The following is a 24666-nucleotide window of genomic DNA, read 5'->3' as shown; positions in this document are numbered from 1 at the left end:
CAAGCCACTTAACCCTGTTTGCCTTGCAAAAACCTAAAAAAAAAAATTACCAGGAAAAACCAAACATACTAGATCAAGAAGACAAAATAGCCCTTGAAAGAATACACCGAACACTTCCAGAAAGGGATGCCAGGATATCAAAGCCAAATTCCAGAATTCTCAAATAAAGGCAAAAATACAACAAGCAGCCAAAAAGAAGCAATTTGAATACAAAGGAAGCACAATCAGAATTATACAGGATAGATCAACTTCAACATTAAAGGATCAGAGGACCTGAAATACGATATTTTGGAGGGCAAAAGCCTTTGAACTGCAACCAAGGTTTTACTACCCAGAAAAAGTTAGGGGAAAAGATGGATATTCAGTGAAATAGAGGACTTCCAAAATTTTCTGATAAGAAGACCAGAACAGAACAGCGAATTTGATCTTTGAACACAAACCTCAAGAGATGCATAAAAAGGGTAAATGGAAAAGAAAAAATAACAAATGTTAGTTAAGTACATTAAATTGTATACAACTCTACAAGGAAGGTAATACTTACAACTCTTAAGAATTATATTTCTCCTGGGATAGTTAAAGGGTTGATTACAGTTGAAGAGATTGTATGTAAAGGTTGAAGAAGACCAAAATGACATTACTATATTTGAGACAAAAGTGGGTCCAACTGTGGTTGATCAGACCAATATGAACTCAGAATATTCTACTACAAACTGGGCACAAATAGTCCAGGCGAATACCTGGGGTATTTACTCTAAACTTAGGTATCTCAAGTTTCCTTTGAACTACTTTAATTCTGCCTTGCTTATAGAACTCAGCACTATACTGGTCCTGTGCCAAGATCTCTCATGCCTTCCAATAAATTTTAAAGTTAAGAGAGACCTTCAAGGTATCCCAGGACTTAGAGTATTGAGAGGCTTTATTACTTGAACTAAATTAGAAGTGACTTTACTACATACTTAGAGGTTTGTAACACCATAGGGGCAGAGGATGGGAACCTACTTAGAAGGGTTGGACATAAAGAAATTGGAAGTGATATTATCTTAATTCGTATTTTAGTTAAGGAGAATCTTAGTACCATGGTTGGGGTACTAAAGGGACAGTGAGAGAGAGTATACTCCATACTTTGGGGAGGCCTGTGGCGCTATGGTTGGAGAACTAAAGAGAGAGAGAGGGAGAGAGTATACTTAGAGGGACTGGACATGAAAACATCATGGAGAGATTTACTTTGCTTGACACTTTGACTACAATTGGCAGAAGTATGCTGGGGGGAGGGTATAAAAGGTTCATGAAATGATTTGGCGTTGCTTGATGCTTTGACTCATGAAGATTGTGTGTTCCTGCAGGACACTTGTAAAGGGGGTAAGATATAAAGACATGATTCATGACTCTTGAGAAGTATATTTCTAATGAGACAGAAGAAGGGAGGGTACTTAATGACTATGAGACAATGCTGCTTACCAATCAATCAAGCAATCACTCAATCAACCTTTAAGAATAGTAGTTCTATCAGATCAGATAAAAGGAATATATTTTGACAAAAGTGATATAAATACAAGATAGGGGTTAAAACATATTAAACATATTAAAACAGATGGTTAGACCTTAGTGGATAAACAACACTTAGGTGAAGAGGCACAAAGACCTATTATAGTGGAGGAAAAGAAGGGAGGGTGTGAACATTAAATAAATCCTACTCAATATATTTGGCCAAGAGAGTGAATAATATACATTACCAATTAGGTTTAATCCTACCTTCCAGGAAAGGGGGGGAAGGGAAAGAAAAAAGGAAGAAGGAACATATAAATGGGAAGGCAAAGGTATAAGTGATAGTAAACTTAAAGTTAAAATATAAAAGAATAGTTAAAGAGGAAAGGGAGAGCAAAGCATTGATGAGGAGGAATAAGAGAAAAGGAAAGAGAAAAGTACAAACGGGGAAAGATAACATAGAGGGGAAATAAAGAATTAGTCATCTTAACTGTAAATGGGAATAGGAATGAACTCTCCCATAAACTGGAAGAAGATAGCGGAACAGATTTAAAGCTAGAATCCTACAATATGTTGTTTACAAGAACACATTTGAACCAGAGAGATATACTCAGGGTAAAGGTGAAAGACTGGAGCAAAATATTATGCTTCAGTGGAAGTAAAAAATAAGGGACAGTCATCTCAGACTAAACGAAAGCAAATATATATCTCTTTAAAAGGCATAAAGAAGTTACATCTTCTTAAAAGGCACCATAGGCAATGACGTTATAACATTATTAAACATAAATGCACCTAGTGGTATAGCATCCAAATTTTTAGAGGAAACATTGAATGAATTACAAGGAGATATAGACAACAAAACTTATAATACTGGGAGATCTCAACTTTCCTCTCTCAGAACTAGATAAATCTAACCACAAAAACAGAAGGGAGTTAAGAATGTGAATAAAATCTTAGAAAATTTAGATATGATAGTCTGGAGAAAAGACATAGAATGGACATAGAAAGGAATATATCTTTTCCTCTGTAGGCCATGACAACTTTACCAAAATTGATTATGTGCTTGGACAGAAAAGCAATCAAATGCATAAAGGCAGAAATAATAAATGCATACTTTTGAGATGATGCAATAAAAATTTCACATATTAAAGGATCATGGAAAGATAAACCAACAATTAATTGAAAGCTAAATAACTTAATTTTAAAGAACAAGTGGATCTAATATCAAATCATAGACATAATCAATTATTTCATCCAAGAAAAAGATAACAATGAGATATCATATCAAAATTTATGGGATGCAACCAAAGCAGTTTTTAGGGAAAATTTTATGTCTCTAAATGCTTATATGAATAAAATAAAGAGGAGAGCAATGAATTGGGTACGCAAGTAAAAGAGCAAGAACAAATTAAAGATCTTCAATTTAATACCAAATTAAAAATTCTGAAAATTAAAGGAGATTTATTATACTACTTTATGGCAATGGGCTAATTATACTCTAGATTTCAAGTTTCCCCAAGAATCCAAACAATATTGTTGAGTGAATCCTTAATTACTAAGGAAAGTTATCTCTGGATTTACTTGTGCTGTCTTTGGACTGGGAGGAGTTGACTTCTCCATTATTTTAGATTGGAAAGCAGCCATCGCCTCCCAGATCACTGGACTTGACATCAACCCATGCAAATTTGAGAAGAACAAGGCTATAGGAGCCACTGAGTATGTTGGACACCTTGAGGACACTTGAACCCATAGTAAGTCATCAGTACATAGAAAGAAGAACTTGAGATCCAGGACTAAATGTTCTATCTCAGTTCAAATGTGAGCGATGATTTTAATTCCTTAAAAGAGTTCTCTAAACTCAGATATGATCCAGATAAAATCTATATTTGTATAAATCACTTTCAATTAATCAGTAAAAATTTAGTATGTATCTACTTTGTGTAAGTATAGGACTAGGTTCTTGAAATCCAAATCTAAAAGTTAGGCAATAGCTTAGCTGCCCTTGAAGAATTTATATTCTGCCAAAAAGAGGTAAAACATGTACAAGAATGGGAGAAGGCATCTTGATTGAAGGAGGGAGGGAAGCGAACAGTGTCACGATTTCCAGTGGCAATGGGAGTATTGATAGGATTTTTGTTCTCAGAGTAAGAGAAAGAACATAAAACTTGGGATGGGAGTGATTTTTGGTGTCAGAGCAAATGGCAAGATGTATACTCTTTTGTATGGATGAAAAGTCAGATGTAACATGAAAAAGAATCTAGGGTTGGCTCCAAAGACTGGAAGAGGTAAGTTTTCACCTATTCAACTGCCAAAATAGGTTTTTAGATATTCACCCATAAAAGCTAAAATGTAAAATCAGTATTAATGACCAAAGTCATGAATAGCCTTGTAATAAAATCTTATGAGCTAGAGGTAATGTAAACAAAATATATTATCAAGAGTTAAATATGCCTTCATGAATTATTCTAATAATATAAGTTAGCATTTACATAATGGTTATAATTTGCAAAATGCTTTATAGATATTTGCTCATTTTATTTGCTTTGCACCTTGGACCCTTGGAGATAGATGCAATTATCTTCCCTATTTTCCAGTTGAGGAAACTGAGACTGAGAAAGGTTAAATAATTTGCACAACTTCAGATGATTTGTAAGTATTTGAGACTGGATTTGAATTCAGGTTTTCCTAACTCCAGACCCAGTATCATTTCATCAACTGACTAATGAAAAGAAAACTGGTTCCGATTCATGTGGTCTGATGATGATGATGATATTTGTCCTTCATTCTCAAAGAAGGCCATGACATCAGGAAAGTGATGCCCTGACAAGCATGTGAATTGGATTTAAATGGGGGTGGGGGTGGGGGCCTGTGCTAAGTCACCAGTCTGACTTTCTTCTCTGAAATCATCTGGGTCTAGTGGTCAACTATGAATCAGAATGACTGTAGATGGCAAGAGTTAAGTGACTTGCCCAAGGAGAAAACAGCTACTAAGTGTCAAATATCTGAGGCTGAATTTGAACTCCTGAACTCCTGACTCCAAGGTCAGTATTCCTGAGTGACCTGAAAGTTCAGGAGAAAAGAGAAATTTGGGGGCTTATCAATCCTTCCAAGGCATTCATACCCTTTCATTCCTCTTCACTTCCCCCAACTGAGATTTTTGCTTTCTGATGGGTATATCACCCTGAGCAAATGCAAAAAATTTCGGATGAATATTGTGGGCCCTGCCTTCAGGGTACCTAACAAATTAATCCCCCTTTTTGAAGTTTTCAATTAATGTATTTGTTCTAACTCCAATTAAGGGACTCTAGTGTAGATTAAGGGTTGAATTTTCAGTGAACAAGTGAATATGGAAGGTTGACTCAAAGTTCCCTATGATCATTGTTGGCTAGAAAATCACTTTCCAGTTTCACTGTTGATGATCTTCTGTTGCCTAATATAATTTCTAACTAATGATAGTTGCCATCATTGACTGGCTTTGTTTCATCTCTTACCTAATTCCATTTAAATGTATTACCAGTGAACTGATAATATGATTTTACTTTTACGGGTCTTTAATGCTTACACTGTATATTAACTTTAATATTAGTAATGATGATGGTGGTGATGATGGTAATGATAAATCAAATATTTCTAGATAATTGCTATTCAACACTGATCTTTGAAAAATGAAGATATCCCTAATACAGTAGTTTAGTTCTGTGAATCTAGTAAATGGAATGCAGAGGAGAAGTGGAGAGGGGGAAACAGAGTCAAAGGCAAAGAAAAATAGAGAAACTGAAGGAAAGAAAGAGAAAAGAGAGAGATATATATAGAGACATGCAGAGGGAGAGAGACAGAATTATGGAGAGAGATAGAGGAGAGAAAAAAAGGAAGAGGAGAAAGGAGGGGGGAGGAAGAGAAGCAGGAAAGAAGGAAGAAAAGAAGGAGGAAAGGGAGGGAGGGAGGAAGGGTGGAAAGAAGGAACAGAAAAAAGGAGGGAGAAAAGGAGAGCAAAATGGAGGAAAGATGGAAGAAAGAGGGAAATGGAGGGAGGAAGGAGAGAAGGAAAGAAAGAAAGAAGGAAGGAAAGGAAAGGAAAGGAAAGGAAAGGAAAGGAAAGGAAAGGAAAGGAAAGGAAAGGAAAGGAAAGGAAAGGAAAGGAAAGGGAAAGGAAAGGAAAGGAAAGGAAAGGAAAGGAAAGGAAAGGAAAGGAAAGGAAAAGTGCTTGGCAAAAATTAATAATAATAATAATGTCAATAATAACTGACATTTATATGGTATTTACTATGGTTAGGGCAAAAACTTTAAGTTTAACAAAAAATAAGACAGAGGAAGAAGAAAGTAGGGAGGAGTTCAACAAAACTAAACCATCAACCAAATTTCTGCCCCCTCTCTTTTCCCCCTTAACACCCATCCTCTGCAATGAAGGGATAAGGAATGTTTTTTCTCATTTCTTCTTGGAGAAGAAGTTTAGATATTTTAATTACACAACATTCAGCATGTGAATGTGTGTGTGTGTGTGTGTGTGTAAGAGAGAGTTCTTTCAATTTGTGTTGTTATTGTATATAATTTTCTTGATTTTGTTTACTTTATTTCCATTAGTTTATTTGTCTTAACATGATTCCTTTTAGTCTTCATAATGATGATTTCTTACAGTACAATAACATTCAATTACATTCCTGTGTGTGACTGTAAATTCTGACATGCTTTATCACTCTATGCAATGTCTAAAGGACTCTGCACACACATTTCGGTCTTTCAGTTCCAAAATCAGAGTAAATAATTAATTACAGAAGACTGTTGAGTCATATCATGACAGAAGAGTGAATCCTATAATCATTACTTTCAGATAGTTTTTAAAAGTGTTTACAAGTTAACAAAAGAAATTTACGTGATAATTTTATTATATATATATATATATATATAAAAGGAATAACAAGTAGAACACAATAGATTTGCAGTTTCATGTGCAATCATCATTTTTATTATATTATGTTATGGAAATACTTGTTTTATTCCATATGTAGAAATAGAATGTTTTAAAAATTAGTTTAGACACTTTCTTCAAGATATGTTACACAAATGTTATCCCTATTTTAAAAATTAAAATATATTAAATAAGTAAAATATTAAAAATAAAATATTTTTTAGAAAAGTAAAACTCAAAACAAGGTTAAAGAACTTACTCATTATCATACAGCTTGTAAATATTGGTTTCTGTGGTCAAACGAGGACTCCTATTTCTCAAGGGCAGGATCATGTCTGCTGTATCATTTCGGTTTTCTTTTTTTTTTGTTTTTGCAAGGTAAATGGGGTTAAGTGGCTTGCCCAAGGCCACACAGCTAGGTAATTAATAAGTGTATGAGACCGGATTTGAACCCAGGTACTCCTGACTCCACAGCCGGTGCTTTATCCACTGCGCCACCTAGCCACCCCCATTTCGGTTTTCTTTTTCCCTCTGATGATCTCATTCACAGGGAGCTAGCATGGGTTAAATGATGAAATATTAGATTAGTTTTGATATGATTTAAGTTCTAATTCTTGCTCTTCTAATAATTAATCAGATCACTTTAAACTTGGCCTCAGCTTACTTGTCTATAAAAGGAGAGAATCAAACTAGATAACCTCTTCATTATGATTCAGATCTAAATCCTTTCATGACCCCACCTTAGAGAGTTTTCAAGCATACACATTATTTTAAAAGGTCTTTGGGAAATCAAGAAAGAACAAGATGCACTAAAATTTATCCAGCAAAACTCTCCAACTACTTGCTCTTATAATCGAGGATCTGACATCCTGTAAGTTAGTTCAATATATGGTTAGGTGTGAAGTATTTTAAGTATGTACAATGTTGTCCATTATAGATCAGCACAGTCTGAGTTTTAGTCTGCTGCAGCTGGTGGAGGAGGGGGGTAGCAGAAATCAGATTACCCAGATCAGACAATAGAGTGAAGTCATAAGTTCCTGATGTCCATTATGAACCATTTCAATGGTACCACTTCACATTAATCATATAGCCTAAGATAACAGAAAAAGAAAATGATAATTGTTGGAGGGCATATGTAAACATAGGTACTTCAATGCATTGTTGGTGGAGCTTTTATTTATCTATTTATTTTTATGTAAGGCAGTGGGGTTAAGTGACTTGCCCAAGGTCCATATAGCTAGGTAATTATTAAGTGTCTGAGGCCAGATTTGAACTCAGGTCCTCCTGACTCCAGAGCCAGTGCTCCATCCACTGCACCACCTAGCTGGCCTATTGGTGGAGCTTTTGAACTAGTTCGACCAACTGTGCCCAAAGGGCTATGAAACTGTATATCAGTTGACTCAGCAATTCCTAGATTCCCCACCGCAAGGAGATCCAAGAAAAAAAGGAAAAGTACATGCAAAAATATTTATAGAAGCTCTTTTTTTGTGGTAGTAAAGAATCAGAAATGAAGTGAGACCTATCAGTTAGTGTGGGTACACAGGCTATTCTAACAGCCATGACACAAATCATCTCCAAGTAAACCGCCACCTGGACAGTCTCAGGAGCTGGCTTGCCGCCCTGAGAGATAAGGTGAGCTGGAGTCCTTGGGAGCCAGAGTCCTGGGGAGCTGGACATTCCGCCCCACTGTCCAAGGGCACTAGACACAGCCGTACCTTATCATCTCCTCCCTAACGTATCCTCCTACCCTGTAATGCAAGAAGCTGCGTATACACATTGCTTGCGCCCCTAACAAATACCTCATTATTCTTTGTTCTACCCCGGAAGACCTAACAGTATATATGTAATAGCTAAGCAATAACAAAATGGAGCTGGAGGCATAAGGCAGCGGTGGCTTGACTCCTTATTCTCAGCTCCCCTCCTGGAGGGAGGTCGCCGCTGTGGGCCCCAAGGAAGCAAGCCACAACAAGTTAGGGAATTACTGAACAAGTTATGGTATATGAATGTGATGAAATACTACTGTGCTATGAGAAATGATGAACATACTATTTCATATAAACTTGGGAACACATTTGAATTGTTGCGAAGTGAAGTAAGCAGAACCAAAACAATCTACACAGGAATGACACTACTATAAAAATAATCAACTGTGAAGGATTTAGTCACTTGGATTGATACAATGATCCACAAGGACTTTGACAATGTCAAAGGACTCATGATATAAAATGCTATCTACCTCTAGATAAAGAAATGATGGACTCAAGAGTTCAAAATGATGCATATTTTGTCCCTTTGTTTATCTTGCTTTTAGGGGTAGGGACCATGGCTGTTATGGAAATAGATATTGCATGACTTCTTAAATATAAATCATTTCTTGCTTTTTCAATGGGTGACAGAGAGGATGGAAGAAGAGGAAAAAATTCAGAACTGAGAATAAAAATAAAATTTTTAAAAAATTGTAAGTATCACCTATATCACATTATCTTCTCCTGTTAAATCCACTCTCCTTTCTGTCTTCTTTTTCCCTATTAATGATCTCATTCACATTTGAAACCTCAGGGAGCCAGCATGGTTTATGACGGAATATTGGAATAGTTTTGATATTATTTAGGTTCTAGTTCTTGCTCTTCTAATAATTAATCTTGTGCCTTAGATCACTTTAAGCTCAGCCTCAGTTTACTTGTCTATAAAACAACAGAATCATACTAAATCCTTTCATGACCCTACCTTAAAGAGTTTTCAAGCATACGCATTATTTTAAAATGTCTTTGAGAAATCAAGAACAAGATGCATTAAAATTTATCCAGCAAAACTCTCCAGCTACTTGCTCTTATAATGGAAGAGCTGACATTCTATAATTTAGTTCAGTATATGGTTAGGTGGGAAGTATTTAAGTGTGTACAATGTACATACATACCATATATCTTGGGAAGGTAAAAATAATAAAAGGCATTAGAATATAATATCATTGCCCTTGAGACCTAGAAAATTCAATGTGTCAAAGGTTCTGATTTGATAGACGGATGCTGGTTGGACTTTGCCTCACATATTATCTGAGAAATTTAACATCTGAACTAGAAAAGATTAATCAGCAAGCGTCCCTTACCAACGTAGGTTTATAATTTTCAGAATATTATTATTTTATTTAAAATTAATGGGAACTGATAGGATTTGCAGAAGTCAACAGAATGTTTTACCTAACACAAAATGAATAATTTCCACCTCACGGGACTTGTATAGACCTATACTTAGTCAGAGTCCCCAGTTATTGGTTCCCATTAATTCTTCCATTGCTATCTTTCCTCTTGCCTCTGCCATGCCATGCCTTGCCTAGGATCCCAAAATATGATGGTTATTTTATGTGGTGCCTTCCACAGTCCCTGCTTCATGATGCTTAATTCTCATCTTCTTTATTAACCTCTGAAGTTTGTCTGAAGTTTTCCTACAGCTCTTGGTTCTGTTCTTTCTTTCTTGGGAAGCCTGAACACAAACAAGGCTTAGAATTTGATTTTAACAGATTTTTTTCAATCTGGAGGAAAATAGAAGTCGCATACAAATCATCCCAAGGAACCCCGGGAGCATAATTTACAAATTGTATCATATATTAACTAAATCACATCCTGGTAATATGTACTAAATCAAGGAAACACTTCTAGGTTTAGCTGTCATGACCTTTTGGTTCTATCATGATAGAACATCTACAGTAAGATAATAGAACACTAAATGTTGGAGCGGCTAGGTGGCGCAGTGGATAGAGCACCAGCCCTGGAGTCAGGAGTACCTGAGTTCAAATCCAGCCTCAGACATTTAATACTTACCTAGCTGTGTGGTCTTGGGCAAGCCACTTAACTCCATTTGCTTTGCAAAAGCCTAAAACAAAAAAGAACACCAAATGTTATTAATAACTTTGGGAAGTAAAATTAACTTCAAAGTTTTACAGAAAACTTTGAGATGATTTGGATATGTTAATGAATTAATTCCAAGGTGGCATGGAAAAGAATTGGCTTATTTCCTCCCACCAAAATCTATAAAAATGAAACCCCAAATTCCTGACCTGTAAGTACTCTTCCATCTCCATTTGGCTCCATGCTCCCAATTCTAATCTATGATTACCTGAGTGATAGCTCATGTGTCTTCCCCTCCTTGTTCTCAGCACCACTTGGTTTGCCTTCCTCCACCATCAATCCTATCTCTATGACATATGCTTTGCAGTCCTTTGCCACTTGTTTCTGTATTCTATAATGTTCACCCATATGCTCTCTGGGCCTTATTAACATATGTTTGCAGCCTTACGTCCTGTTGCCATCATGGTTTTTCCAGCAAGTACCCAAAGAACCAGATGTGCCTGCCCCTTTTCAGAATTTCATAAAGTAATTAGCAATACATGCAGCAACTGTTATTGCCTTCCTTGATGAAAATTCCTCCCTTTCTCCCATATTTGGTATATTGTTAAGTGTTTAATAACTGTTTGTGGACTGAATTTTAACATTTTACAGGTAGTGAAATTCTGGTCTTGAATTTTTAAGGTTGGAAAATCAGAGATGACTTCCCAAAAGCGGTGTCTGATTTCATGTCAAAGACATTTGATTTGGACCAGTTAATAACCTATGTTTTACCTTTTATAAAATCCACAAAGGATTTGATCTGCTCAACAAAGATCTTTATCTTTGTATGTAAGCTTTCATATGAAAAATTCCATTTCTATATTATATTTGAACACTTATTATTTTGGAGATAGAATATTTTTTCTATGCATGAAAAATATTTTGGGATTAATATTTCATTGTCCCAGACGAACATGTTTTCCTTGTTATTTTGTATCTATTTTCACTCATTGGATAATCCTGTTTCCCTCACAAAACTGGTCTCCCTTGATGCTGTCATTTGGGTACATTGTAGTACAAAGAGTTTTAGCTGCTTCTTGTGACCTTGGACAGTTCCATATTTCTATGTCTCAGTTTGTTCCTCTATAAGGTGAACTTGAGAACTTCTAAGATCTCTAAGCCATGGTCTTATGGGAAACTATCTTATATTGCGTACTAATCCTGAAAGTTCTTGGCACTGATGTTCCTGGGAAGATGAAGGCAGAGCATAGATAGATACAGTGAATGACTCAGATCTTAAATCAAAACTGTCTTCCCGGTTCCTGTAAATAGCAAAAGAATCTTTCTATAACAGATGTAATCCATGTTGCTTCTCAGACACAGAAAATTCATGAGAGAAGAAAGAGTGCTTTGATAGAACAGAATTTCTTCAATTTCTGTCTGTATACATACTAGATAGAGAAGTCTTTATAACCCTTTCAAGAAATATCTGTTAATAATTTCCTCTGGATTAGACAATACGAAAACAAGCTAGCAGAAGGAACTTGTTTTCAGTCTCAGCAATCAAACAGTCCTAGAATTCTGATGTTCTTTGTGACCGGGCGTATGCTTGACTCTCCCCTGTGAGACTGGATTTTTGTATAATTTTGTTAGAGCTCGTGTGACCGTCTCCTGTGAATGGCACTCAAAAGAGAAACGAAGTGCATCATTACGGTTGGGACTACCATGATTCAACTCACCTGGGGTAGTAGGTGGTGCTAATGTTACTGTTGTTGTTTTAATCTTTATAAAGTGGGTTGCACTGAACTCGAACATCACATAAATGTTTTAAACTTCCATTACTTTTGTCTGAAGTACATTTCTAAAGGAGGATCCCCAAAATCTTTCTGTAAAAAGTATTAAGATGCAATCATCCGCTTCTAGAGAGCAAGGCTAGGCAGGTGATGGCTTAAGATGATGCGACCATAATATCTTAAAAACGGATATTATCATTTATAGGAAATACCGATTTCCAACTTGTTGACTGGGGCCACTACAAATTTACGTTACATAAGCTTTAATAGGTCTTGACCACTAGGCAATACTTCTATACATCCCTAACTATCTCACTATCCCATTCACCACAGGGGTTCTTTAAATCCTTTTCCATCCCCTCTTAAATCTCCTATGTCTCCCCATCCCCATCCCCTCAGCTAAGAGCCTCCCTAACTGATGTTTAATAGTCTTTAGTAAAGGTTCTATTATTGTTCAAAATACTTTATTGGTGTTTCAGGAAGGAGGTGGGGTTTTGTTTTATTTTGAACTGGGCTGAAGATTTCATTGGTGATGGCAATCTTGTACAGAGATACCAATTAGTTTGTAACTTATATTATCTCTACAAATTCCTATTCTCCCATGGCTTGTAACTTATATTATCTCTACGAATTTCTATTCTCCCATGGCATTGAATTCTCCTCAGGTTTTTTTGGTTGGATCACCATCCATATGATGACTCCTAACTCTCTGTTAGGATTCTAGCAGGACCTTCAGTAAGGTATGGACACTGACTCATTTTCTCACTGGACAAGTTCATAGAATCTATGAGATAGAAAATATGAAGATTTCTAGTATTTAGGTATTATTATCACAATTAGTACTATTAATAAAACCAGTTAATGACTTCTCCCTTCCCTTCCTTTTCCTTCTCTTCCCTTTTTCTCCTCTCCCTTTCCTCTCCCTTATTCTCTCTTCTCCCCTTTTCCCATCCTTCTCTTTATTCCCTTCCTTCCCTTCCCTCTTTTTCTTTGTCTTCTCTCACCCATTCTGGAAAGAGTGGCAACTCAAGGCTCCAAACACACTTCTGACTAACATGGGTGATCTGACTTGCTCTGTGTCTGACCTGGGTCCATTTGACCTCCATGGGTAGCCTAGTGCCCTCCCCATTTCCAGAGACTCTTCATATTAGTGTTGGACATAATGTATTCACCTGATCAACTTACTCTTTTTGCAACTCAGAACTGAGTTCAGGCGATCCACTCCAACCACCCCTAGAGTATGGGTTAAAAGCAGACACCACCAAATCTGGCACCATAAAATTCTTTTCCTAGAGGCTGAATATGATCATGTCATTCCCCCCCCGACTCAATAAACTCCAACATCTATTATTTCTAGGATAAATTATGAATTCTTCTGTTAAACATTTAGAGCCTTTCACAGCTTGACCCCTTCCTACCTTTTTAACGCATTCCTCCCCTTACCACTCTCCATAATCTAGCCACGGACTAGAGCTAACTTGTCACAAGTTCTATTTGCTATTTCTCATACATTATGCCCTATTTCCACTTTCCTCTTCTTTCCATAGGATTATCCCCTATATCTACAAGGTTTTCCCTCCTCACCCTCACTTTTTAGAATCCCTGGCTTCCTTTAAGACTCAGGGCAAATCTGTCTGGTTGAGAAGGCATTTGCAACCCTTAACCCCACCCCAGCTGCTATGCTTTCCTCTTTAAACCATAGTCTGTACACTGTCTCTCTCAATAGAATGAATTCTTTTTGAGCAAGGACTGTGTTGCTTTGACTTTGTTTTCCTTGACACTGAATCGAAAGTACTTAATGCTTATTCACTTGTCTGTGTATGTGAAGGCCCTGGAAGAACTGAATTGATCTGTACATCTTGTTTCCCAGTTCTAAGTATTCCATCGCTTTAGGGTGAAATAGAGTTATTTTATCTATTATAATCTTAATAGCAATAAAGTAGGTAGGTTCCAGACTTCTTATTTTACTCCATGGAATTATGCAATTTCTAACCCTTTGGCATGGGGGAGCTAGGTTGTACAGTGAATAGAGTGTCAGACCTGTAGTCAGAAACTCATCTTTCTGAGTTCAAGTCTTGTCTCAAACACTTGCTAACTTCACAACCTTAGGCAAGCCACTTTAAACCTGCTTGCCTCAGTTTCCTCATCTGTCAAATGAGTTGGAGAAGGATGTCACAAACCACTCCAATATCTTTGAGAAGAAAATCCTACAGGAATTCACAAAGAAAGGATGCAATTGAAATCTGAACAATAACAAAAGATGGCATTATGCTCTACCTGCTGGGTTTTCAAAAATGTCAGCAATTGTCTAACAGCAAGTGGTATCCCAAGATCTTTGAAATAAAACTTTCCTGGGGGCAGAGCCAAGATGGCAACAAGAAAGGATCGAGTATTAAGCTCTCTCTGATAAAACTCATAAGCTAAGGATTCTAACTAAACTTTCCAGAGACAGAACCCATAAAGGGACCCAGTGAGGCAGTTCTCCTACTCAAGGTGACCTAGAAAAGAGCAGAAAGGCTCTGCTCCCCCGGGGTCAGAGGGGCAGCCGGCTAGAGAGAAAGAACTTCAGCCTCCCGGAGGCAGCCCCAGGGTGCTGGGAGCCGCAGTGGGGGAGTCTCCTGAGCTGCACCCCGGGGAGCACCGGGCACAAAGTGGGGGAACAGCAAGGGACCTCTGCCAGAGCCAGCATGTGGAGCCCAGCCCTCAGGGCACACAGCAAGCAACAAGGTCTTTCAGCAGCCCAGATCTGGAAACAGAAGCAGGCAGAGCAGGTAAGCAGGAGCGCCCAGGGCATGAGCTCATTGAGCTGAGGGAGGGGAGTGGAGAGAGACTGCCCAGCTCTGTCCTCTGCCTCTGGAACAGGACTCTGGGGCTCTGACCACATTCAGATCCTGATCGCAGTCTAGGCCCCCCCCCCATAGAACAGCAGGGCCCCCCCCCCTCAGCCCCGTGGCAGAGGGAGGCACTTATGGTCATTCACAGACCAGGAGGGAGGACAGAGCCTCACACACTGAGAACCTTGTGGGAGTGTCCCAAAAGCTCAGGAAGCACCCCCAAAACCAGGCCAAGGCTGGGAAAATGAGCAAGCAGAGAAAAAAGAGGAACACCATTGAGAAATATTTTGCAAAGGAGCCCAAGAAGGATCAAAATACTCAGTCTGAAGATGAGGAAGCACAAGCTCCTGCATCTAAAGACTCCAAGAAAAACAGAAATTGGGCTCAGGCTATGACAGAGCTCAAAAAAGACTTTGAAAATCAAATGAGGAGTTAGAAGAAAAACTGGGAAAAGAAAGGAGAGAGATGCAGGAAAAACATGAAAGTGAAGTCAGCAGCTTAGTCAAGAAGTTCCAAAAAAAAAAAATGCTGAGGAAAATAGCATGCTAAAAACCAGCTTAGGTCAAATGGATAAAACAGTTCAAAAAGTTATTGAGGAAAAAGAATGCCTTAAAAAGCAGAATTGGCCAGATGGAAAAAGAGATAAGAAAACTCTCTGAGGAGAACAAATCCTTCAGACAAAGAATAGAATTCAGGGAGATTGATGAATTTACCAGAAATCAGGAATCAATACTTCAAAACCAAAAAAATGAAAAATTAGAAGAAAATGTGAAATATCTCATTGAAAAAAAAACAACTGATATGGAAAACAGACTTAGGAGATAATTTAAAAATTATTGGAAAGTCATGATCAGGAAAAGAGCCTTGACATCATTTTCAAAGAATTACTACAGGAAAATTGCCCTGATATTCTAGAAGTAGAGGGCAAAATAGAAATGGAGAGAATCCACCGATTCCCCCCGAGAAAGAGATCCCAAAAAACCAACCCCCAGGAATATTATAGCCAAGTTCCAGAACTTCCAAGTCAAAGAGAAAATATTACAAGCAGCCAGAAGGACACAGTTCAAATATCGTGGAGCTGTAGTCAGGATCACACAGGACTTAGCAGCAGCTACATTGGAAGCTCATGGGGTTTGGAATATAATATACCAGAAGTCAAAAGAGCTGAGAATGCAGCCAAGAATGAACTACCCAGCAAGGCTGAATGTCCTCTTCCAGGAAAAAAGATGGACTTTCAATGAACCAGGGGAATTTCAAAGGTTCCTTTTGGAATGGCCAGAGCTGAACAGAAGGTTTGATGTTCAGATACTGGACTCAGGTGAAGCATGGAGATTGGAGGAGAGGGGGAAAATATGAGGGACTTAATGAGGATGAACTGCATGTATTCCTGCATAGAAAAATGACACTGATAATACTCATATGAACCTTCTCAGCAAATAGAGCAGGTAGAGGGAGTTTTTATAGTTGAAGCACAGGAGAAAGCTGAATTCGAAGATAAAATATGGTGTAAAAATGGAGTCAATAGAAAAAAAGGGAAATGGAATGGGAGAAAGAAAAAGGAGAGTGGGAATAGGCCAAGATATTTCATATAATAAGATTTTTTTATTACAATGAGCTATTGCAATGATATGGAAGGGGGAGGCAAGGGGGAATGAGGGAATTTGCTCTCATCAGAGGTGGCTAGGAGAGGAAACAGCAAATATACCCAATGGGGTATAGACATCTGGAGTAAGAAGTGGGGGGAGCAGGGGGAAGGGGTGGGGATGTGAATAAAGGAGGAGAGGATGGACCATGGGGGGGGGGGAGTAGTCAGATATAACACATTTTCTTTCTTACTTCTTGCAAAGGTCTGGGATTGGATGGCCTGCCCAGAACCATAGGGCCAGGTGGATTCTGGGCCTAAGGGGTGGTATGGGGGCTCAGGGCTTCTTGGCCCCAGGACCAGGGATCTGTCTGCTGCGCCACTCAGCTACCCTACAGCAGAGTCAGAGCGAAAGGAGAGAGAAAATAGAGTACATGGTGGTGGAGAAATACGAAAGGAGGGAGTTGCGATCAGCAATGGCAACGTTGGAAAAATATGGAAGTAACTTTTGTGATGGACTTATCATAAAGAATGCGATCCACCCATGCCAGAGTTGTTGGTGTTGGAACAAAGACTCAAGCACATTTTTTATTATTATTATTATTTGGGGGAGGGTGCAGGGCAAGTGGGGCTGGGCGGCCTGCCTGGAGATACATAGCGGGGTGATCTTTGGGTGTCTGAGGCTGGATTTGGACCCAGGTGCTCCTGGCTCAAGGGCCAATGCTCTGTCTGCCACCCAGCCACCCCTACTATTATTACTATTTTATTTTGTTTTGGGTCTTTTTTTTTTTTTTTGGTTTTTGCAGGGCAGTGGGGATCGGGTGGCTTGCATGTCACACGGCTGGGTGATTGTTGGGTCTACAGGGCTGGATGTGGGCTCGGGTGCTCGTGGCTCCGGGGCTGGTGCTTCGTCCATTGCGCCACCTGGCCATACCTACAATTATTACTATTATTTTTTTAATTTTAATTTGTTTCTCTCCCCTTTATTGCTCAAGCAAGTCTATATTTATGGGGGAGGGGGTATTTTATTTACTCTTAAAGAAGAATATTTTATTAATGTAAAAAACATTATTTGTACAAAATGAGAATAAATATTTAAAAAATAATATAAATAAAATAAAAAAATAAAGGAGGTGGGACTGATGCAGGGAATTATGGTCATAGAGGAATATTGTAATTGGAAGCAAATTTTGTAATCTTTTTCCTGCACTTAACCTTTACTTTGGCCCTGGCTATGTACTCACCAGTGACTGGGTCAGGTTAGATACTGGATTATACCTACAGCCATACATCTAATACAAGACTGGGATCCTGGGATCACTCCCAAATTGTCTCTCCTCCCATGCATCCTGAGGGGTTATTTTTTTTTTTTTTAGGATTTTGCAAGGCAAATGGGGTTAAGTGGCTTGCCCAAGGCCATACAGCTAGGTAATTATTAAGTGTCTGAGGCCGGATTTGAACCCAGGTACTCCTGACTCCAGGGCCGGTGCTCTATCCACTGCGCCACCTAGCTGCCCCTCCTGAGGGGATATTTAAGGAGAAACTGGAGTATTTCTAAATCTCTCTTGCCACCCTAACCTCTTTGACATCTAATGCTCAAGTTAATCATCCCCTGGCCTGCCTGGTTAGGCTCCTATACCCCAAACCAAATTTAATTCTCTTAATCTTATGGTTTTTGATTTGAAGAACTTTAACTCTTTCTTATCACATGATTTTTTTTTTTTAGGTTTTTGCAAGGGTTAAGTGACTTGCCCAAAGTCACACAGCTAGGTAATTATTAAGTGTCTGAGATCAGATTTGAACTCAGATACTCCAGGCTGGTACTCTATTCACTGCACCACCTAGCTGCCCCATAACTCTCTCTTAATCTTATGGTCACTAACCTTCTAATGCTTGAGTTGAATCATTGCCTACCTGGTTGAACTGCTACACCCCAAAACACATGGTCTTTGAGGAACTCTATACTATCTCACACTTTTCTTTTATGTTGTAATGACTTTTCCATCAATATGTGTTTTATTTCGCAACTACATTCCTCAGTCAAAGTCATCAGGGAAACTAGTGAATCCTTATACAGGACCTCAGCTGTGCTTTGAAGGAAGCAAAGGATTCTTTATATGGAAGGGAGCAAAAACAACTCGGGAGACCACCTATGCAAAATCATGGTGGCAGAGCTGGTGACAAGATCAATTGATCCAAAGAGCAAGGAAAACAGTTGTCTGTTGCACTTCCTTTGTAGGTAAATTCTGTGTTCTGATGACTTAAAAAGTTTCCTGATCATCTATGATATAAAGATTTATTCAATAAAATCATAGTAAATAAAAAAAAGAAATAAAACTTTCTTTGCATTTGTCAGAAACCCCAACCAAACTAGAGTAATGGATTTTAGATTGTATAATAAGGGCTAAACAAATGTTTAAAACTAACTGACTCATTGATCATTCTGTTTGCCATTATTAGACTTAAGGTTGAAAAGCAAGGATAACTGGGGGGGGGGGGGGGGGCGGAGATACTGGAGCAACTGGGGCCAATCTAGGGAGACATGGGAGAAGACTGAGGCAGACCTGAATTGAAGGCAAGGAATCATTTTGGGAAAAGCAATATACAGCAATCTCCAATTCAGAATATGGGCAAAACCTAAGCCAGTGTAATTGGATATTGGCCAAAGTAAATGGGATGTTATAAAACATTTATGTAACCTAGGAGGGGTGAATGAACTCATCTGCAGAATTTCATGACACATCACTTAATTATAAACCTGAAGAAAGCCTGAAGAGTTATGCTTTAGCTCTCAAAGCTCATCTTTAAACTTTAACTGACGGTTTAATGCAGCCAGAGTGAAGGGATTAGCAAATAGGGCTGTTGCATTATGTCAGCCTTGTTTAGGTGTTGAAAGGAGGATTAGAATAAAATTGACTCACCTGATCACTTCATTTCCCAGAGATTATTTCTAGATAGTATAATGTATAAACAAGGACTTGGTAGCACCTGAGTTCAAATCCTACCCCAGATACTCTTTAGCTTTATGTCTTGAGGCAAGTCACCTAAAATCAAAGCCTCAGTTTCCTCACCTGCAAAATGAGCTAGAGAAGGAAATGGTAAACCACTTCTTTATCTGCCAAGAAAACCCCAAATAAGGCCACAAAAAATCAGACATGACTGAAAAACTGAACAACCTCTCCCTTCCCTCTCCCAAGTTGGATTCAAATACAAGGCTTTTATTGGCATTTTATCTTTTTTGGATGACTTTCTATAATCTAGTTTGGAAAATGTGAAGTTACTTTTGGACTGATCATTTAGTGCATATTAAAAGTGAATGCATCATCATGTGATGATGTACCAGTTTCCCTGGTAAAAGATAAAAATGAGGATTGTGACCTTGGAAAAGTCACTTAACCCCATTGTCTTGCAAAAAGCAAAAAAAAAAGGCATGGATAAACAGTAGCACAGAAAGTCTAATATTTAATTAGGGAAATAATGGATTCAAGAAATTACAAGAGGAATAATATGAATCCAGTGTATATTCTTTAAGAAATGCAGTGTTATCCCTTTTCCTCTACTCCAAGAATAATCTTGGAAACAAACTATCCAAAAGCCTTTCAGAATAGAGGAATTGGGTGAGAGAATTCTGAAGAAATACCTACCTGGCCGGATCAAAAGAAATCCACATTGCTCATTATTTTCTGGACATAACAGGTAAATCTTGAGGAATGTTTCCCTTTTCTTCCCCTTTTATAAAAATTAGATTTCCTTACATGATCTTTTATTTATAATTTGTAAATGAATTGAGGAGGTCCATGTATTTTATAGTCATTATAGACTGGCTCTGTTGGATTCAATATATCATTGTACATTTTCTTTTCTTTTCAAAACTTACACATTGCAAGAGGGTGAGACCAGACTATGAGATGAAGGACTTGAAACCTTTGAGTCATGTTTTTGAAGGCATTGCTTTAATATTAGAAAGCTTTACCTGAATGAGTTAACTTCGACTGGTTTACTCAAAAAGGCACTCTAGACTTTGACCAGATGACTTTCAAGTCTACTGAATGCCAAACCAAGAAAGAGGCAGGATGAGTACTGCAGGAAAAGTAAGTAAATTTTTTCTTTATCTTCATCACAAAGAAGAGAGATGGTTAGTAATTCTGCAACCTTCTACTATTTTCATTATTTATTTAGGGAAGCATGGCTTCTGGAGAGGTGAGGTCTGCCTAGACAAACAAACATGTAACAGACATATTGGGTGGAAAGTTTCCCCGGTACAAGATGAAAATGAAGATTGTGAACACAATGACCATGGGAGGGAGATCCATCCTTCATTATTTTGTCCATAACTAAAGGAAAATGATTTTTGGTTGTTTTCTCCAGAAATTCATTTTCTTCTTCTCTGGATCTTGTATTTAGCAACAATTTAATGATGGGATGCAAAAGTGTAGAAACCAAAAGACTCTTCTGCTAGAATCCATAACTGCACCAGAAGACTTAACACACCTTTGAGTTTCCTAAAGAAAGGGATCTTTATCAATGAGTTATATGAGGGAAAGAAGTAAGGTTGACTCTGTTCAAGTACTCATTTATGTAGTCAAAATCCTGACTGAACAGGTGGACAGAAGAGTTATTGATCTTTTTTTGTATATTCTGGACCTCTTAAAGAGTCTGGTGAACTCCATGAAGTCCTTTTCTCAGAATAATGTTTTTAATTGCGCAATAAAAAAAAAACAAAACACAGAGAACAAGAAAGGAAATGTAAAAGAAAAAACGCAAATGAATGTAAGAGAATGTAAAAAATTGTAATGAATGAAAAAGAACAAGTCATATTCAGAGATCCTAAGTTATGAATACCTGACAGAGCTTTATAGTTTATATAGTTTCCAAAATTTTTAAATTAATTCTCTTAGTAACCATTTGAAATAGTTGAAGCAAGTTCAGTTTTCTCACTTCACAGTTGAAGAAATGGCAGCTCCAAGATCAGGTAAATTGCCTTAGGTCACAGAGCTAATATGTAGACTCAGTCCAATTTTTGTGTGCTTGCTCTTTTGACTTTTCCATGTTTGCTTCCAAGTACATGTAATTGATAGCAGGTCCTTAAACCCGTTAAATAAATAGATTGAAACTAGTTTATGAAGAGATTGGGTACTTCATTCATTTGATAAAATGTTCTCAGAAGGTCTAAAAGGACCTGAATTCAAGAATACCTAGAAGGACCAAGCACATTTTTACATTAATTGGCCCAATGGTAACCAAAGGAACAACATTGTACACCCTAACAGCAACATGGAGTTGAGGATCCATCTTAATGGACTTGCTCATTTCATCAGTTTAACAATCAGGGACAATTTTGGGGTATCTGCTTTGGAGAATACTATCTGTATCCAGAGAAAGAATTGTAGAGTTTGAACAAAGACCAAAACCCTGTTATCTTATCACGTAATTTTACTATCTCTTATATTTTATTTTTTTCCCTTAAGGATATGATTTCTCTCTCAATACATTCAATTTAGACCAGTGTATAGCATAGAAACAATGTAAAGAATAACAGACTGCCTTCTGGGGGGGGGGGGGGAGTGAGATTAGGGGGAAAATTGTAAAATTAAAAAATAAATTAAAAAAAAAAGATTCCTCTTAACCCCACTGAATCTGTATCAGGAACTAGACACAAAAGAAGGGAGAAAATACTGATCATGAAAGGGAAAGTCAACCCGCCCTGGTTCAGCTTCTTGAAGATGTTTCTGATATTCTGTCTCCTGTTTTCTCTGTTTTGGGACTGACAAGTTCTATGAAAGCCACAATTTATTTTTCCTTTCTCATAATGACTCTCATGCCAACACTTCTAGCCTTCTAAGAGGAAGATAATTCTCCATATGTAATAATTTTGAATTTTAAATTTGCAAATGCATGAAAAAAGTGTTGGATTTGTTGGGAGTGTTAGCGCATCAGTCCATCCAGATAAAATGCTTCTTGGAAGGCACTTTTCCAGGCTTGCATTAGTCAGATAACCAGGACTTATGGATACAACAATAGATTTTTTCCATTATTATTATTAATTTGTCTGTTTTTCCAACTGCACGCAATGATAGTTTTCAACAATCTGGTTTTTGTAAGGTTTTGTATTTCACATTTCCTCCCTCCTTTCCTTCATCCCCCCCTCCTACAGCAGAGCAATCTAATATAGGTTATACATGTATAACTATACTTAATATATTTCCATATTAATCATGTGATGAAAGGGGAACAAAGGAAAGAGGAAAAAAGACAAGAGAGGGACAAAAAACCCATGAAAAAAGTTTTAAAAACTGAAAATAGTGAACTATAGTCTGCATTCAGGTTCCATAATTCTTTCTCTGGATGTAGATGGTATTTCTCTTTTTTTATTTTAGATTTTACAATTCCCTCCCCCCCATCTTGCTTCCCTCCCCCCCCCACCCTCCCACAGAAGCCAGTCTGTTAGTCTTTACATTGTTTCCATGATATGTATGTATTGATCTAAGTTGAATGTAACGAGAGAGAAATTACATCCTTAAGGAAGAAACAAAGTATAAGAGATTGTCAGATTACATAATAAAATAATGGTTTTTTAAATTAAAGGTAATAGTCTTTGGTCTTTGTTCAAACTCCATAATTCTTTCTCTGGATACTGATGGTATTCTCTGTTGCAGGTGCTCTAAAATTGTCCTTGATTATGCAAGTCCATTAAGGTTGACTATCACCCCCATGTTGCTGAATGGCATTTCCATCGTAAGTTCTTTAGACTTTGATACATGAATAGGTTTTTGTTATTTTTCCCAGATAATTAAATGCAAAGCTGCTGTGTTGTGGGATGTGAAGCAGCCGTTTTCCATTGAGGATGTGGAAGTTGCCCCACCAAAAGCCTATGAAGTTCGAATTAAGGTACTGAAATTCCTGTTGTGAATTTTTTCCCACTTTAGGGAAGGCCTAAAATTTCTTTGGTATAGGCAAGTCCTCCAAAGGAAATTCCCTCCAACAATGCAGATTGACACCTCTGTTGCAGGAAGAAATTCCTGTCCAGGATCTGTCCAGGATCACTTAGTCTGGGTCCAGGGATCTGGGGGAGATAGGGGGGATGGTAGGACTGGCATCCAAATCTTAAGTGATGTAATACTTGTGATACCATTGTAAACATAACATTGACCTTTGAGTCCCAAATTGCTAATGAACCCCTGTGAGAAGGGAAATGCATAGTTGGAACTGTACCACCAGCACAGCTAATCTCAGAGCAGTAGAAGGATGAGCCATTGCATGGCATCCGCAGTTGAATTTTGCCAGAGGCTGGATTCGAACTCTGATCCTCCTGACTCGAGGGCTAGTGCTCTGCACCACTGCACCACACAGCTACCCCATTTCTAGTTTTAATAGTAAGACACTTAGATTTTATTTTAATCTTTATACAGTTCTTTACATGTGCTAATTTGTTTGATGCTCACTAAAACACCCAGAGGGAGGACTATTATGGCTCATTTTATAGATGAGGAAACTGAGGCAAAGAGCATGTCAATAATTTGCCCAATCACCTAGTCAGTCATTGTGGTTGGTAGGATTTGACTCAGTCTTTCTAACTTTTCTGCACTCTATGATCATGGGTGGGGTAATTAATTTTTATGCTATATTTCATATTTGATAGTGTACATATAAAACCTAAGCCTCTTTTCTGAGGTTTAATGGACTAGATTATGTGTGCTAAAATTTCAACCTTCCCCTTTCCGATGAGAGATACCAAAGATACAATGCTACTGATCAAAGGAAAACTCTATTTTCAACACTCTTATAAAACTGTCTCAGCATCATTGGCAATTTTTGTGGGGATTTATTCCTGAGAAGTTAGGACAACATGGCTGGGACAACCTGATTTTTTTCCCATCTTTAACCATTCCATTCCCCCATTGCCAGTCAGTCTGCTCTTATTAGGGACACAGGAAGTAGCCCAGTCCCATAAATTATCAAAAGCATTTCATAGAGATAAAAAAGGGTGGTCTTCATGACATATAGGGGCTATGCCTACCTTCTTAGATGCAATAATGATCTTTCATTTCTGTGAACCGAGATGATTGTTATTCTCTCTTCAATCCTTATAAAAAAAAAGTATTACCTCTTCAATTTTGGATCTTTTGGCCAGAGGCAGAATTATCTCCTCATAATAAAGAATGGTTTTTAATGCAAACTTCTTTCTTAAATTTCAAACAAAACAAGAGAGAGAGAGAGAAATTGAGGATGTCCCTGAAGTTCC

The 24666-nt window shown here is 37.8% G+C and overlaps 1 protein-coding gene across 1 annotated transcript in view; it reads left to right on the top strand.

Moving 5' to 3' along the window:
* The first annotated feature begins 20420 nt into the window (after positions 1–20420).
* LOC141517258 (all-trans-retinol dehydrogenase [NAD(+)] ADH7-like) overlaps positions 20421–24666 on the top strand; it is a 31624-nt gene continuing 27378 nt past the window's right edge. The window contains exons 1-2 of the mRNA XM_074228091.1: positions 20421–20515; positions 23211–23312. Of these exons, the coding sequence (XP_074084192.1) occupies positions 20474–20515; positions 23211–23312 (144 nt within the window). The 5' untranslated portion in view covers positions 20421–20473. The remainder of the gene's footprint in view (positions 20516–23210; positions 23313–24666) is intronic.

Source organism: Macrotis lagotis, chromosome 3 (assembly GCF_037893015.1).
Source record: "Macrotis lagotis isolate mMagLag1 chromosome 3, bilby.v1.9.chrom.fasta, whole genome shotgun sequence".
Lineage (NCBI taxonomy): Eukaryota > Metazoa > Chordata > Mammalia > Peramelemorphia > Peramelidae > Macrotis > Macrotis lagotis.
The sequence above is the reverse complement of the archived record's forward strand: the minus strand, read 5'-3'. Positions and strand labels throughout refer to the sequence as shown.